General features: G+C 36.6%; 2 protein-coding genes across 2 annotated transcripts in view; both read right to left on the bottom strand.

The window, feature by feature from the left end:
* Nucleotides 1-17,561, bottom strand: part of LOC123566391 (uncharacterized) — a 45,200-nt gene that overhangs the window by 21,274 nt on the left and 6,365 nt on the right. The window lies entirely within an intron of this gene.
* On the bottom strand, nucleotides 11,466-13,057 carry LOC123566394 (heat shock protein beta-1-like). The gene is made up of 2 exons (XM_045360429.2): nucleotides 12,765-13,057; nucleotides 11,466-12,037 (listed from the first exon to the last, which is right to left on the bottom strand). Exons 1-2 carry the CDS (start codon nucleotides 12,988-12,990, stop codon nucleotides 11,706-11,708), a joined length of 558 nt encoding a protein of 185 aa, XP_045216364.1. The 5' UTR covers nucleotides 12,991-13,057; the 3' UTR covers nucleotides 11,466-11,705.

The following is a 17,561-nucleotide window of genomic DNA, read 5'->3' as shown; positions in this document are numbered from 1 at the left end:
AGAAACTTATCAAAATTATGTGAACAACCTGATTGAAGTTGACGACCCTGATGAAACTAAACCTTCAAAACAAAAGAAATTTTGGAACTACATTAAATCTTTACGGAAAGACAACACTGGTATTTCACCGCTCAAGGATAATGGAAGACTGTAAAACTCAGCGAGAGACAAGGCCAACATACTGAACTGACAATACAAGTCAGTTTTCACAGATGAAACCGGCGGCGAGATCCCCAGTCCTACGGGTACTCCTTACCCGGACATGCACAAGATCGAGTTAGAATCTACAAGAGGAAGGCATCCTGAAACTCCTCAAGAATATGAACCCCAAGAAAGCTTCAGGTCCAGACGACATATCAGCTAGGATATTGAAGGACTGTGCTGAAGACTTGGCCCCGATCTTGACCCTGATCTTTCAACGCTTCATCAGCGAAGGAAATGTACCACGGGACTTGCGACAAGCCAGTGTCACAGCCATATACAAGAAGGGTGCTAGGCAGGATCCTGCAAATTACCGTCCTGTGTCCCTAACAAGTTTATGTTGCAAGCTGCTTGAGCATGTCATTGTCAGCCAGACACTCAAGCACCTAGACAAGCACGCCATCCTTCACGACTGTCAGCATGGGTTCAGAGCAAGGAGGAGTTGCGAAACTCAACTAGTAACTCTAGTGCATGAGCTTGCTGAGTCGCTCGACAACAGGATTCAAACAGACTTGATCATATTGGATTTTAGCAAGGCGTTTGATCGCGTGCCACACCAGCGCCTCTTAACCCTTTCGCTGCCAACGGAAAATTCAGAAGATGCCAAAGTGACGTCGATGACGTCGAAAACCGTTAGAGAATCTTGACGTCAGCGGTTATGTTCATGCTAATTGATGCTTTAATTGAATTGTTTTACATTGCGATTATAATTAGGGGTTTTTGTCCGTAAATGAAATTTTCTTAAATCCGATCATATACAGGTTATTTGTTTGTGTGAGATTAAAGTATCTTTCACGAGTGAACACCGAATACAATATTTTCATGAGTGGCTTACCCACAGGTGAAAATATAAGATATGGCGTCCATGAGTGAAACATATTTAGATATTACATGTAAAAACAAAGAAATTTTCTTTTTGTTTCTGTTTTGACTAACTTTACCCATTTTATAGTTTCTTACAAGTGAAAAATATCTTCAGTATTTAATATTTTTCACTGTGAAAATACCAGCTATATTTCACTGTAACATTTCGATAAATCACTGAAAAACATTTAATAAGACAGGTAATTCTATATGTTTAGAGCTAAAATGAATACTTTGGCAATACACTGTACTTGTTTCTCGGGTCGTGGGTTCGTTCTTGGGTAAATCACATATATAACTGTAAGCTTCAACATGCATATTCTGATCACTCTTAATTAGGGATAAGAACAGACAATTTTTCTCTTTTGTGAAACATCCGAGGACATAAAACTATGAAAACACTTTATTATGATGTTACATATGACAATTTACAGAAGATAGAACATGCGCGAATGCCGAGAACTGTTGGATAACCCGTGAAACAAGATATTTTACGCTGTGAAAAAAAGTATATATTTCGTCTGTATATTTGGCGGATAAGAAACAAAAACAAAGACTTCTCGTTTGCAGTACATCGTAAGCTGATCGGATTTTACGTTCGATATATGACAAACAAATTTTAAAATTGATAATCGCTGTGGCAGCATTATGATTTACATAGACAAATTGCCACACTTGATCTTTCCTAATACGAATACTCCTGAAACTCATTCAAAATATATCCGCTGCTTTGTGGATGTTTACAACTTTGAGCAAGATAATTAATTACCCCTTAAATCTCCTTATGAGTTGTGCATGTTTTGAAAATATTTGAGCGTTTTTCTTCAAACCAATTTTAACCGATTCAATTTTGTCTTAATATTTTGCTTTTATTTTTCTTTTGCCTCAAAGGGACAGCCTCAAGACGAACAGATAGCAAACGTTCACTATTGTATACATATTAGATATGTATACATACTGGATATGAAACGTCACAAATCATTAGTATTTCAAGTTTGATATAAAACTACGTGCAGCTAATTCATTCTGTTTTACATCACATTGACTGACTACCGCTTTAGGGAGGTTTTAGGCAAGCCACTTAAGGTTCATGTAAAGTGTTTGAGACTGCCCCTCGAGTAAATTTTTGTTTCATGTTTTGAGACCTCATAGGCCTTTGTTTTGCATACATTGTATACCAAACCGTTCAGAAGGAGTAGACATGTCTATCAAGAGAGGTTGTTTTGCTCGGTACAATAATATTTCTCTTTTATGACATGTACTTTGCTTGTCCACATTCGGTTTTGTAAAAAATATCAAACTTCTTTTTCAAAAATATTTTGACATTAGGTATTTACTTATTGTGAGCCTAACATATTTCTCCAGGTACTCCCAGAGTTAAAATTGCTACAATACATCTACATTTCAAAAATTTGCCAAAATTGCAAAACGAAAGTGAAAGTAGAGCTGCACATGTCAAAATGACAAAATACTCCTATATTTCAGAATATATGTAAGTTAACTGTATTCCAAGACTAGGAGTACCTAGATAAATATGTTACAGACACAAACAAAACGTATTTAAAGGAAAAATACTTTTGAAAAAAAAAGTTTGGTATTTTCTACAAAATAGAACCTGACGGTCGAAGTACCTGCAATTTTAGACAAAATACTTATTCTCAAAGAAGCTTACCTTTGTGTAATGTATTCCCTACTTCCTCTAAACAATTCAGTGTATTTATAATAAATAGAAACGGTCTTCGAAGAATAAATTTCCAAAATCAAAATTCACCTGAGGTGTGGTGTCCAAACACTTTACATGAACCTAAATGGCGTACAATAGGGGCCTCCGTGGCGAGTGGTTAAGGTCGCTGACTTCAAATCACTTGCCCTTCATCGATGTGGGTTCGAGCCTCACTCGAGGGCGTTGAATTCTTCATGTGAGGAAGCCATCCAGCTGGCTTACGGAAGGTCGGTGGTTCTACCCAGGTGTCCGCTCGTGATGAAATAATGCACGGAGGGGCACCTGGGGTCTTCCTCCAACATTAAAGCTGGAAAGTCGCCATATGACCTATCATGTGTCGGTGCGACGTTAAATCCAACAAAAAAAAAAACAACAAAAAACAAAAAAACCCAACATATTGAAGACAATTATAGTTATGCCTCTGACCATTTAATTATTGTAATTTGCAACAACAGCTCCATTACAATCATTGTCAACATAATATTAGACATTCTTAACTAAATAAAAAATATCAACAACGGTAGTTACTTTCAACATACATGGAACTGAAACTGAACTATTTATGCAATTTTTCAGAAGCGATTTAGTTACTTGTGGTTTTAAATTAATAAAATATATGTTGATGTTTTTATGGATTTACCGATATTTTTTCACGAGCATTTTAGTTACATACGGTGTTTCTTTACCAGTTTCCCCCGATCTTCAGCCGATCACCACAGGGAGCCGTGATATGTCTCGCCCAGGATCCGAGCTCCTGAATATGAATATATAGCTTCCCGGCGAGCATAATATAAAGTAAATACATCTCATTGTACTTGTCTTTAAAAGTAGATATGGCATTATTTCTTTTAATTATTTTATTACGATTTCTTTACATAAACCTGAAAAGAAGAGCTTAAACGCTGTCATGTTACAATAAATGATAATCGAGAGAGTTTTAGCCAAATTTTTAGGGAATCGATCCTACCGATTTTCGTCGCTTTGAAGTCGGGATCGATCCCTCTACAGTAGCATGCGATATACCGAATGTGATATATACTATCGAATTAAAAAAATCTGTGCTTCCGGCACGTGCACAGAGCGTCTGACTTCGGACTTTGGAAGAATACGCTTTTTCCTTGTGACATAACTTGCGTCTTGCACATCAGTACAAATATGGGCAGTGTTTTTTTTTATTCCAAAATCTACCTTTAAATTGATAGGGAATCGATCCTGCGCGAAACGACGAAAATCGGGATCGATCCCTCTAACATTCGATATACCGGATGACATATTTATTATCGAAAATGTGTCCTTCAATTTCTCATTAAACAATCGCGCATTTTCATCATTTTTTTTTTCAATGGTTGAAAGTGCGGATAGAAATATGTAACTCTCGGGTAACTGTTTTGCGGTAATGCGACCCGCTTGAAGATGCGAATGAAAATATATGGCTCTCGGGTAACTGTTTAGGCGGTATCAAGGCTCCGAGAGTCATAAATTTCAATCCACACCAACTAATGGTAGATTCTTCTTCCTGCATACCGTATTCTTCAATTAAATATAACAAATGATTTCCTTTTAAGTACTATTTCATCATAGTAGCGTATGAATTTACGCATTCATTCATAAATTACAGTATGTGAGTCATCTTAAACCCCGAGGGTAAGTTCACATCGGAGCTCTAGGGAAGGGTAGGCTGTTGTGTAAATGATAGTTACCCCACCAGTAAAGTAACTGACCAATCAAAAATTGGGCCGTGGAAGTATGTAAGACTTTTTCCCTGCACACTGAGCGCTGTGATAAAAGCAAGGAACCAGTAAACCCTACCTCGCCATGGAGTTTGCGGAGTTCAGGTCTTCAGCAGGGAAGATACGATGGTGTACTAACTTATACCGTTCAAGTGGGTTATCCAGTACAGTGTCAGTCTCTACTCTACCCTAGAGCTTCGATGTGAACTTACCCCGAAGTGTATGACGAGTTTTTCCAGCACCGGCAAACCTGTCTGGTATGCAAGAAGGTTTTTTCCAACACCGACAAAAACACGGGAAAATCCTGTCCAGCATGCAAGAAAAGGCAAATTGCGTTGCGCATATCATGTGTGACTTCTCTATTTTTAAAAATAAAAGTTCACGTACTGAGGTGTTACAATGTAACTATAATGTGAGCCTAAAAATCTACTTTTTACTCTTAACTCGGCTTTCCCTCTACTATGGAAACACGCGTGCAACTAAAAATGTGAACGTTACTTTTCTATATTTCAAAAAGAGCCATGAAAGGGAAATGAATCACACAAAAAAATAAAACAAATAAACAATACATTGTACGATAAAGATGAATGTAGAAACTGTGTTCCGTCGTTCATTTAAAAAAAACAACAACATAAGTTTGAAAATATCCTAATTATCCTAATAGTATTCAATATCTAAACACACCATAGTTTAATTAAAAGTTCTTTTGTTTTCATATCGACATCGTTTCAACTATTATAGGTAAAACTATATTTTTATTTGTTTGTCTGTACTTGAGTGCGCGTTGTATGCGTTGTTTGATTTCATTTTTTTCAACACCGGCAATGATTATGATATCTTTATAAACTAATTACAACACGCACATTTATATATATTTAGTATTATTTACATACTTCATTGGATGTGTAGTGTATTTTTATCGCATCGGTACCGTACGGGGAATGTCTCGAACAGTCGCACACTTATTTATACAGTTCAAATTATTTGAATATTGATTCAGTCTCCTTCGAGATATGAAGTATAATCATATTATATTAAAAACGAAATAAAATGTTGTTTGGTTTTTAAAGTCAGATCGACATAATTGTATGTCATGTGGCGACTCTCTAGAACCGTTGACCTTCCGTTTGCCAGCCGGATGCTTCCTCACATATAATAATTCAACACCCTAACGAACCAGCGACGGTGAAGGTCAAGTGATTCGAAGTCAGTGACCTTTATCACTCTGCCAATGAGAACCCTAAACACAATTCAATGGGGTCTAACTGTAAACATTCTCTAGATTCAGATTAATGTAAACATTACTCAAGCTGAAGGCACCCTAACAATAAAATCTTGCAAAGTATTACTTTATTTCAGGATCACAATTATTTTTTATATCTGTAAAATATCACGATTTTATGAAAGATATAGGTTACAAGTTTGTTAAACTGTCGAGACATTTCAAAGGCAGTGCACGACACTTGGAAGTTCCTTACACAGAGCGTGAAAAGGACTTTTTCAGTAAAATATTTTATGCCTCCAGTTTGATTCAATAGAACTTTGTTCGACTTTTTATTAGGAAATATCTTAGTTTTTAAATGGTTTGCTAGGCTGAACAAGTACTATCAACATAATATTTAGTAATTTGTTCATTGTATTTCGATTTACTGAATAAAAAACATTTCAATTGAATATTTCTTCTCGCAAAACGTGCGTTGTAGTCATTTTATCACGTTTCTTCGGTCAGTCGTACAACACCCAAACCAACGATAGGTATTTATTATTTCGGCGGGAACTTTTGATACGTTAACGTCTTTAAAGTGACGTCAACTCGAAAATGACGTCATAATATGCCAGTAAGATTGTTATGTTTTCATTTCCATAGAGACAATAGTATGTATATCTGCTTGGAAAATAATAACACTGACATCAAATTAACGGGGTAAATGTTCAGTTTAGATCGGCCCAAATCGACCCTTGGCACTCAACCTAGTAAACAACATCGGCCCAAAATCGGCCCTTGGCACAGAAGTGGTTAACTACGCTATCTGGATCACTGTAAGACAGCCAATGCTCGACTATTGGAAGCAGGAACATTTACCCTAAGTGTAAGTAATTCTAGAGTTTAAATCCAGTAGCTGCATTAGTTTTTGAGAAAACCAAGTTCAAAAGGGGGCATAATTTACCCAAAATACAAACCAGAGTTATAGGACTTGAGCACCAAAAAAAGTCTTTTTCACCCGTGGCCTAAGCCACTCGTGAAAATATCAGTTTTTGATGCTCACTTGTAAAATAAAATTGATATTTCACTGAAACAAACAAATATCCTCTATTTATTTTATGCTAACTGATGAAATACTGTGTTTTATCAATGAGATATAAACCATATCACTCACTGTGATATACTTTATGCTACAATCTACTTGTAGAACTACATCGTGTATAAATTTTAAATTATTTGCTTAAAACAGAAAAATTGTAGTACTTTTCGTACTTTTAGTGTTTTTTATAGTATATTTCCCGATTCATATCATTTTACTTCATGAGCACTTCATAACGTTATGCAGCAAAACATAAAATGGAACTTTTTGTTGTGTGCGTCTTACTAACGTCACGACACTTCTGACGTCATGTCTGTTAAGGTGCATCTGTTTCCCGCCCTGAGATCAAAATTTGTCGCAAAATGCACATCTCAACGTAATTAAGCTTAAAATAAAAAGGAAATTTGTTTGTTTGGAGTGAATGTGGAATTTATCTCACCTCGAAGTGAGAAAATTTTCACTCGTGCTACGCGCTCGTGAAAATATTTGACATTTTCTCAATTTTCAGTTAGATATATTCAATATTCACTCAAAACAAACAGAATTAATATCCTCTATTTACCTGTTTTTACGCGTTTTATTCTAGAATAGTGTTAGTGCATGTTCTTTTCGTGATATTATTAGATTCTGTAGATGTTTTGACATGGAATAATAATATCTGTCATGTGTTTACGAATCGGATAGAAATATCCGTCCCGAGGGCACCTGCGCATTGGGCGGTAATGAGGCTTGCCGAATTACCGCCCATGCGCAGGTGGCCGAGGGATAGATATTTCCATCCGATTCGTAAACACATGGCTGATATTTTTTCTTGCATATCGTATACATGTTAGCGTTTTATTCTGGCAGATTATTTTTCTTGCATATTTTTACAAATAACCGTTAGGAATACTTTCTTTGCAACACTCTTTCTTATAGTAGAGCGCGGGAAATTAACGTCCGTAAGCAGAAGTGATGTCATGATGTTTTGCGTTACGCACAATAACAAAGTTCCACTTTAGTTTTATCATTTGTAGTGTAACGTTATGTTCTTCCGATAAACTAACGTATTTTGAATCGAGAAATATACTATAAGGAACGGAGAGAAACTATCAAGGTACCTGCTTTTTTCGTATTTTTACATAAACAATATAATATCAGTGCGTGAACCGCTAGTTGTCATTAACAGCACGAGAGTCATGTGGGGGGGGGGGGGGGGGGGGGGGGGTGCCAGATGGGTTTTGCCGCCATGGGTAAAATCACCGGAAATGCCAGTCCGATGTGCAAGAAAAAACATGCATTATCCATAAATTTAGTTTTGGATATAGATCTAGTAACTTGCAAGTAAAACTTAATCAGGATTTTCTAAGTCCAAAAGGGGACATAATTTGGCCGAAAACATGTCAGGAGTTATGGAACTTGACCTAGTGATGTTGGTAATTGACGTAGAAAAAGTATTCTAGCATAAAACTGCTGTTATTGTCACTTTAAGGGTGTGTTTTAACAGGAGAGAAAACGTATGTTAACAGAGATTCTCGCGCTCACGTGCTGTTATAAAACCTTTTTTATATGAGCCGCGCCATGGGACAACCAACATAGTGGCTTTGCGACCAGCATGGATCCAGACCAGCCTGCGCATCCGCACAGTCTGGTCAGGATCCATGCTGATCGCTTTCAAAACCTATTGGAATTAGAGATACTGATAGCGAACAGCATGGATCCTGACCAGACTGCGCGGGTGCAAAGCCACTATGTTGGTTTTCTCATGGCACGGCTCATATGCGCGTTTCGTGGCAAAGGGTAAACGTATTACGGCCTCAAAACGGATGATTCAAAAGGAAATGACGTCAACATAAAAAAAACAACAACGTAGATTTAACTGCGCATTTCATGGAAATTTAATGACGTTGAGGGACAATTAGAGAATACATGTGTTAGCAGAGAGATGCTGTTATAACACCTTTTTATATTTGCGCGTTCCGTGGCAAAGTGCAAACCACACTCCAACACAGTGTTACTTCCCCTTATCGGTACAGTAGATTGTTTGACAATATTCCTGCGCGAAGGTTAAGTGCAAACGTATTACGGCCCAAAAACGAATGATTCAAAAGGAAATGACGTCAACGTGAAAAGACTTTACCGCGCATTTCATTGAAATTTAATGACGTTGAGGGACAATGTATTTATTTTCTTGGTTTTACACGACTTATGCTAGAATAGCGTTAGCGCCTGTTCTTTTTGTTATGACATCTTCAGAATCCTTGGGATTCTGCAGATGTTATAACACGAACAAACATGCGTTATCTCCACAAAAAATAAGTTTCAAAGATATGTGCCTTTAAATGATACTTATATATACTTGCAAGCAAAACTGCAAAACTTTAACCAAAGTGTGACGCCGGTGTAATGAAGTATTTCGACCCCCATAGAATAACGACCCCCCGGTCATTATTCTATAGAAAATGTGACTCCTTTCCTGTAAAATATTGACTCCCCTTATAAAAAACTGACTCCCTTTGAAAACTCTATAGAATAACGACCCCCCGGCCATTATTCTATAGAAAAACTGACCCCTCCAAGTAAAATACTGACTCCCTAAAGATGACTCCCTTCGAATCTCATAGAATAACGACCCCGGTTATTATTCTATAGAAAAAGTGACTCCTTCCATGTAAAATACTCACTGCCGAAATTACTACATTCGAACTCTCATACAATATCGATTCCCGGACATTATTCTATTTAAAAAAGTTACTCTTTCCGTGTAAAACACCGGCTCCTAAAAAGACTTTCGACGATAATATCTATTAAAAAGTGATCCCCAACAAACCTTACAGACAATTTTACTAGATCTACAACTCTAATACCCTCCATTGCCAATAGTTAACATTTTGATTGTACTACTACTACTACTGGTGCCGCTACTTCTACTGCTATTACTACATGTACTTCTTCGTCTTCTACTACTACTACTACTACTTTTTCTTCTACTACTACTACAACTGCTACTACTGATACTACTATACCTGCTTCCACTAATACGTCTTGTACATCTATCTCTTCTTCTCCTGCTGCTGTTGTTGCTATCACTTATTCCTCTGCTGCTGCTGCTGCTGCTGCTGCTGCTGCGACTACCACTGCCACTACTACTACTACTACTACTAAATACTACTACTACGTTCTATTGTTGCCGCTACCGTACTTTACTGCCACTGCTAAGTATTGCAACTTCTATTAATACTAAGTTTTATGCTAGCAGTTTCTTGTGCAGTTTTCTTCTGAAGAATTACTTCATACCGAAGTTTGCAGGGATTATTGACACTGGTGTGTTTTGTGAACGTATTGTGAATTGTTATTTTCCTGAAAAAATGTCTACACCAAGATACAGCGTCTAGAAATAGAATCCATTTTCCCGTTGCGGAATGCTCTGATTTCTGTGTCAAGTGATGGTATCTGGGGCTAATGGTCAAACGGAAGGACGGACGGACGGACGGATGGACAAGGGCAAATCTATATGCCCCCTCCCCCCGAGTGGGGGCATAAAATGCAGCAATTAGGCCTTAGATACACGAGTTGTCACTAAATTTGACCAAATGACCGGGGGTCGTTTTTTTATGGGAGTCAATATTCTTCGTGATGTTCAGTTTACTTCACGTGGGGGAGTCATAGTACTATGATCTGGAGGTCATAATACTATGACCGGGGGTCACTTTTTCTATAGAATAATGACCGGGGGGTCATTATTCTATGGGGGTCAAAATACTTCATTACACCGGCGCCAGGGCGAGTAGAATAGCTAGACTTGAAAATGGCACATACTTCATCATTTTGGTAGCCTAGCCTATATGTACACACTTAGTACAGGTTTAGTTTTCAAATGTTACACTATCTATCCTCTTGATCAAGCCAGACATAATTTACGCATTATTCCGAGAGGTTCAGACCCTTTAACTTCTTGATTATTTGACTACAGGAATTCTTTCATAAACTTATATGCAATATACTCTAATGGTTATATAATAGAATCTCCATTATCATTGCAAAATGTAGCTTATCAAATCAGTACTAGTGTATTATCTGAAGATACAGCTATCAGCTCTTTGTTTTACGTCCCATAAGATTTCAGCATTTTCACTGGTTAAAATTAGGTCACATGGTGACTCTGTATGTTTCTGTAGAAGGTCAGTAGATTTCGTTCCGATGTCGTTCTAGGTTGAAAATAAGTGAACGGTAAAACACATCAATTACATGAGTTAATGGAAATCTGTCGGGATAGTATGTTAAATATTTGGACTCGGCTAACCCTCCCCCATTCACTTAACAGTCTGACCCTATATTTCTTCCGTAGAAGGTCACTAACAAAGCCAATCATAAACACTGACTATGTAGGCACTGACTCAAGGAACTTCTACAGTATTTTCCATGCAATATACTGGCGACAGAATAGTATCTCATCATTATCATCATGTCATGTAGCATACAGAAACAGATTTTGTGGGCATGGAAAGTTTTTGCTTGGGAACTGGGGACATGAACAATTTATGAGATAATATGAATTAGAACCATTTCTTAAGCTTCATCCAGATTAATTACTTTCGGGTGCAGGGTTTAATTCGTATAACGTTCTTTCAAGTACTTAAATTTTGACATAAAACAAAACAAAACTACGTTTTTGTGAACATCAACTTTATGGAATGTGTCTTGTTTTTAATTAGTGGAAAAACAGACAAAAAAGAGCAGGTAAAAGAAATAAAAAACACCTAGGTGATACAAATCTCATCGATAGACATTAAATGTTACAATCTTGTAAGCTAAGGTAATCAGTAACAAAACTTAAACATTCTCTTAATGTCCTACAACATAGTAAGTCTTTTCTCAACATGAACAATGACCACAACTGTTGATTTACTTTTTATCTCCCTTGTCAGAGTTCTCCTTGCTATGAAGATGTTCGATAGGAATCAAAACCTCTTTAGGAGCCTCAACAGCTTTTGGCGCCGGAGCCTCGATCTCCAGAACACCGTCAGAAGATAGATGCGACTTCAACTGCTTTGGATCTACATTTTCCGGAAGTGTGTATTCTCTGGTAAACTCCTGGTAACTCTTCCGCCCTTTCCCTTCCTCAATGTGCTTGGCATGAACATTAAGCTTGTTGTCCAAGGTTTTTACCGTAATCTCCTCTGGTTTGAACTGACTACAATCAAAACGGAGTGAAAGCTTTCTGTTGCCGGAAGGATCTGAAAAAAAAATCAAACAGGAATTGAAAAAAAATAGCTTGAAGGTACTGACTTCCTTTACTTGTGTTAATGGCATAAGACAAGTACTTCTACCCATAATGAAATAAAAATTCGGCGATCATATATGTTTGATAGCCTTTTTTCTCTAAAAGTTTGCAAATCCAAAAATCCATAGCGGTTAGCTGTTCAAATTAAAAATTAAAATCTAATAGTTTTTTATCTTTGTATGTCAGACAGAAAACAGCTATTCTTTCCAAAACATTAAGCTTTTAATAGAAATTCATTATTTTCTCTCCAAGCTATTGTTCATTGATTGTTTATATATGCGCTGATTTAGGGTGTACAGGGAAGCTTTGGACATTTTCTTATTTTCAGTTTAAAATCCACAACCTAACACACTTCCCAAATTTTTTTTTTTTTTTTTTTTTTTTTTTTACTCAGAACAATAATAGTTTCGTTATTACAACCACACTGACCTAGTCAGCAGAGGAAAGCCTCGAATTTCATTTGTTGACATTATGAAAAATAAAATTTTAAACGTATGTCAGAATGTCTACTTGCAGGCAAGTAAAAGAATGATATGAAAAAGTATACAGTAATTTAATTCTAAATAAAAAAAATAACCACCTATCTGTTATACGGCTATTGCCGTTACAACTCAAAGAAAAAAAATAATCGTCTCTCAATTAGAATCTATAATGAAAGATGGATAAGAAATATCACCTACCTGTTATAAAGGGTTGCTCAACATTCAGTATAGATGGCTTGGCATCCATTTTGTACAGCTCCCTCCGGACTCTATCCAGTTCCCGGTCGAATCTCCGTAGCGAATCATTAAAAGTAACTGCGCGCCAGTCATCATCAAAGTGCTCGAGCCAGTCGGAGAATAAATCCCTCTGACGGCCAAAGAAATCAAAATTACCAGACCATATTGGTACAAGTTTCCAAGCCATTTTTAAATTTATTTTTTTCTCTGTCTCCAACCTTTATTTTGTATTTAGAGTGGACCCGCGAGCGTATTAATAGGCTATCGGAATTTCCGCGACAGAAGTAGAACGTTCCAGCTGAGAGAGTTCTAGTATGTTCTAGTGTGCGTGGCGGTGATAGTAAACAAATCGATAGCCTTGACATGCTTGTTTATGTAACTACTATATAGTCTGGTTATCTGCCCCTACGTCACTAGCGTACTTTGCGTAGCTGTACGACGGGAACCAGACTATATTTATATATAGATCTAAAATGATACAAACTTAAAATATGCGAATAATCATAAACATGATAAATAGAAGTATTTATATACAAAGGGGAAATACAGCGAAATACTTTTTTTCTGAAACAATTTAAACCGAACAGTATCATTTTATTCTATAGTGTTCATTGTGTAATAATCAAACCACTGAAAATAGTTTGAAATAATTCAGAATCGAAAACAGACATTTTTACGGAAGCCTAATAGGGCCGTTTTGAGTTAGAACTTGGATGAAAACAATTAGAAGTTAGAAGTTATGACTTAGAACTTAAACCTTAGACCTTAGAACTTAGAGCTTAGATGTTAGAAATATAAAAAGCGCGAATTTACAGGAAAACACAGTGAGGGCCGGAAGAGAAAGAACAAGGTAAATATTCAAATTCTATTTTTTGATGTTTTTAATTTTGTTTTCTTTAGTTTAACGACCGTTTTCAACAAGTTTTCAGTCATATACAAGCGGATGGTACTACACTTAAAATATGTGTATGGCTATACAGTTAAGCTCGTCTAACCCAGGGTTGTCTTCCACATAAAAACTCCAGCGCTCAGAAAGCATTACCAACTTTTAGTAACATCGATCTATCGGAAAATCGATAAATTTGCCTATATAAACAAAGAAGGAAAAAAATACTTAAATAGAAAAAGTTCTATTTGGAAACCAAAAATTCGATACCCCACAAATTAAAGTTTAATTTATTCCGGATATTATGAATATTTTTTTTAAAAAATATTTTAATATTTGGTTGGTCCTTTTTGACTTTAAACAGACCCACCTCAGTTCATATAGACTCTGTAGGAAACGGGTAAAAAAAAACTGACTTTTTCAAATATAACAGATAAAATGAGATATTTTCAGCAAATAATCAAAAAATCGATACCCCTAAAAATGTAGAAAAATTATTCAATTTTCGTTATGTGTAATTTGTTTTAAATTTTATAATGGTTTGTTTGGTCCTTTTTGCATTTTAGTGTGTACAGTGAACATTTCTTAAAAAATTCCGGCTTCTTCCGCCGTTATCCGTAAGTACTCGGAAGCTGTTACGGAAAATATTGTCGTCTGCTAGTCTGACTTTGTCGGTACAAATTGTTATAGCTCAAAGCCTATGAATTGTAGGCAACTTCACATTGAAAAAAAAAATCTGAGATTGTAATTAGACAAATTAAAACAAATCAATTGTTGAACTCAGAAACGCCGAAACCTAGATCCGCTGTCGTTTAAAATAACACTATCGCTATGGAGGATTTAGTGTTAAATTCACATTTCATATAGGCCTACAAATGTTTTTAATTTTCATCGCAAAAATAAATACTTAAAGCAACTAATTCTCACGTGTTTCCAGTTTTCGCAGGTTTACTGTGGTTTAGTTCAGCTGTGCACAGTTGCAGTTTCATAGTTTTTCGACAGTTTTTACCCGATGTTTGGTCCGCTTTTTGGACATTAAGTATGGCAGACCATGCAGGTCAACAGCTCTTGAAAAGGCACTGTAGTACGGAAGCCCTGGAGGGACAATTGATTTCCGTACTTCCAACTTCTGACTTCTAATTTTTGCACTTCTCACTTCCAACTTCTTGACTTCCTACTTCTAACTTCCGCACTTCTGACTTCTAACTTCCACACTTCTGACTTCCAACTTTCTGACTTCCGACTTCTGATTTCCAACTTCCACACTTCTCACTTCCAACTTCTTGACTTCCTACTTCTAACTTCCACACTTCTGACTTCTAACTTCCGCACTTCTGACTTCCAACTTCCTGACTTTCGACTTCTGATTTCCAACTTACACACTTCTTACTTCCGACTTTTTGACTTCTTACTTCCCTCTTCTAACTTCTGCACTTCTAACTTCCAAACTTCTGACTTCCAACTTCCTGACTTCCGACTTCTGATTTTCAACTTCCACACTTCTTACTTCCGATTTCTTGACTTTTTACTTCCCTCTTCTAACTTCCGCACTTCACTTCTAACTTCCACACTTCCTGACTTCCAACTTCCGCACTTTCTCTCTTAAATATATATCCTAGGTATAAATACATGCCACCGGTGTACCCCAGGTATAAATGCAGTTCTATCTGGGTATCCTTGGGTAAAAACAAAAATGGGTATACAGGCAGACCATCGTTGCTATACACTAGGCCAGTATATACGTTGAGTTTGCTTGGTATATAGACAGGTCAGTACATATGTTTGGTTGACAGTTTTTTTTCCGTTGCTGTACCTTTCAATGTGTTAAGTGAAGATAATGCCGTATGAATATTTGAGGCTGACGCTTCAGAAATAGAGAAATCGGACTAAAAAAGTAATATTTCCTTTCTTGGTAGAAATCACCCTTATATTGTTGTTGTTGTTGTTGATGTTGGTAGAGATTTTGGCAGTGAAAGGGAAAAAACTTTTGCATGCAATTTGTTTTACCTAAAAAGACTGACTCAGTCATCATTAACCTAGATTATCAGTAACAAAACGTACTAGTGGAGATATTACAACAAAGGAATCAAAATATATCAATAACAACTTTTAACTTTATTAAAACAGAAATCGAATCATTTCTAAACAAATTTTAATGTCAAAAATAAAGTTATCAGAAATAAGGCCAACTATTTTTGTACACATTTTGTACGAGACAAACTTTAGAACTATCAAATGACTGTGAAAGTGTACACACGCATGAGTATACTTTCTCTTGCCAGAGAAAATCTCATTAAATCTAACAAAAAAAACTGAGCTCAGGTGAGCTTAAACACCAACATAGACACATTTTACGGCTTGAGAAATTGTGAACAGTGGACAACAAACAAGCAAATTTTAATGTAGCTGAAATGAGCTAATAAAACCAGATAAACTTATAAAACTTCAATAAGACTCTATAAACTTTAAAAAGTAAGAAAGAAAAATGCTTACAATGTTTAAACAACAAAGGAACATTGTCAAAATTGCACTGAGAAATTAAGACAAGAGAACGAATTGGTCCTAGGCCGCTCACCTGAGAACACCTGGAAAAATCTTGCTAAAATGTGACTGGAGGAGAATTTGTGCTAAGAAAAGCCTTGACAGGACTAATTCCATATGCAATGTTTTTCTTTTAAATTGACCGGATGACCTAGCATGTGACTTATAATCGATCTTGACCTAGATTTCATCAAGACAAACATTCTGACAAAATTTCATGAAGATCTAGTGTAAAATCCAATCCCTATTGCATACACAAGGTTTTACTTTGGTTTGACCAGGTGACCTACTTTTTGACCCCGGCTGACTCGTATTCAAACTTGACATAGATTTCATCAAGCCAAACATTCTGATTTAATTTCATGAAGATTTTAGTGTAAAATGCAGCCCTATTGCATACACAAGGGTTTTTTTTTTTTATTTCACCGACTGTCCTTGTTTCTGACCCCAGATGACCCATATTTCAACTTGACCTAGACTTCATAAAGACAAACATTCTGACCAAATTTCATGAAGATCCAGAGTTTGGTGTAAATCTACCAAGTGATTTTGAAGAAGATTTTTGAAGTTTACTATAGAGACATATAAGGAGACTAAGTTCAGCCCCTAGCGGTCATGTTTTCATCGAAATAGAACGGCTTGCGCAATTTTTGTAGAGTCATCCAAAGATCATTCTTACAAAATATTTTTCAAATCAAGCTGACAGTTTCCGAGAAGAAGTTATTTAAAGATTTTCCTTTCAGTTGCCATGGCAATCACAGTTCTGCATGGATTTCAATTCTTTGGGCAATTTTTAAAGGGGGCCACCCAAGGATCATTCCTGTGAAGTTTGGAGTAAATTTGCCCAGTTGTTTGGAAGAAGAAGATTGTGATGGACGACAGTCATGGTGTGGTCACAAAAGCTCACCTTGAGCTTTTGGCTCAGGTGAGCTAAAATCACACACAATTTCAATCAACTATGAGACATTGTTAAATCTAACATGAGTCTAAGCTCATGTGAGCCTATACAACTGAGATATATCTAGATTTAAACTCTGCAATAAATTCAATAGCTGCATGCCGCTCTTCACTGTTGTAATTCAGGCCACGACTGACCACGTTTACCACTCTTGGAATAGCCTGATCTTCCAACATTTTTCTGAGACTGTATAGTGTTTCCTTCTTTTCCATTAGTTCAGTGATTTCCTTCAGAGAATCTCCCTCTAGAGGCCATACTTGCTCTTCTGAAAATACCTCAGATATGATGCATGACAAGCTCCAAACATCAGTGCTGTTACAAGCAGGTGAGTGGTTCAAAATTATTTTAGGTACTTGGTAGGCAGGTGTTCCGG

Source organism: Mercenaria mercenaria, chromosome 8, assembly GCF_021730395.1.
Source record: "Mercenaria mercenaria strain notata chromosome 8, MADL_Memer_1, whole genome shotgun sequence".
Taxonomy (NCBI): domain Eukaryota; kingdom Metazoa; phylum Mollusca; class Bivalvia; order Venerida; family Veneridae; genus Mercenaria; species Mercenaria mercenaria.
This window is presented reverse-complemented; position numbering and strand designations above follow the sequence as displayed.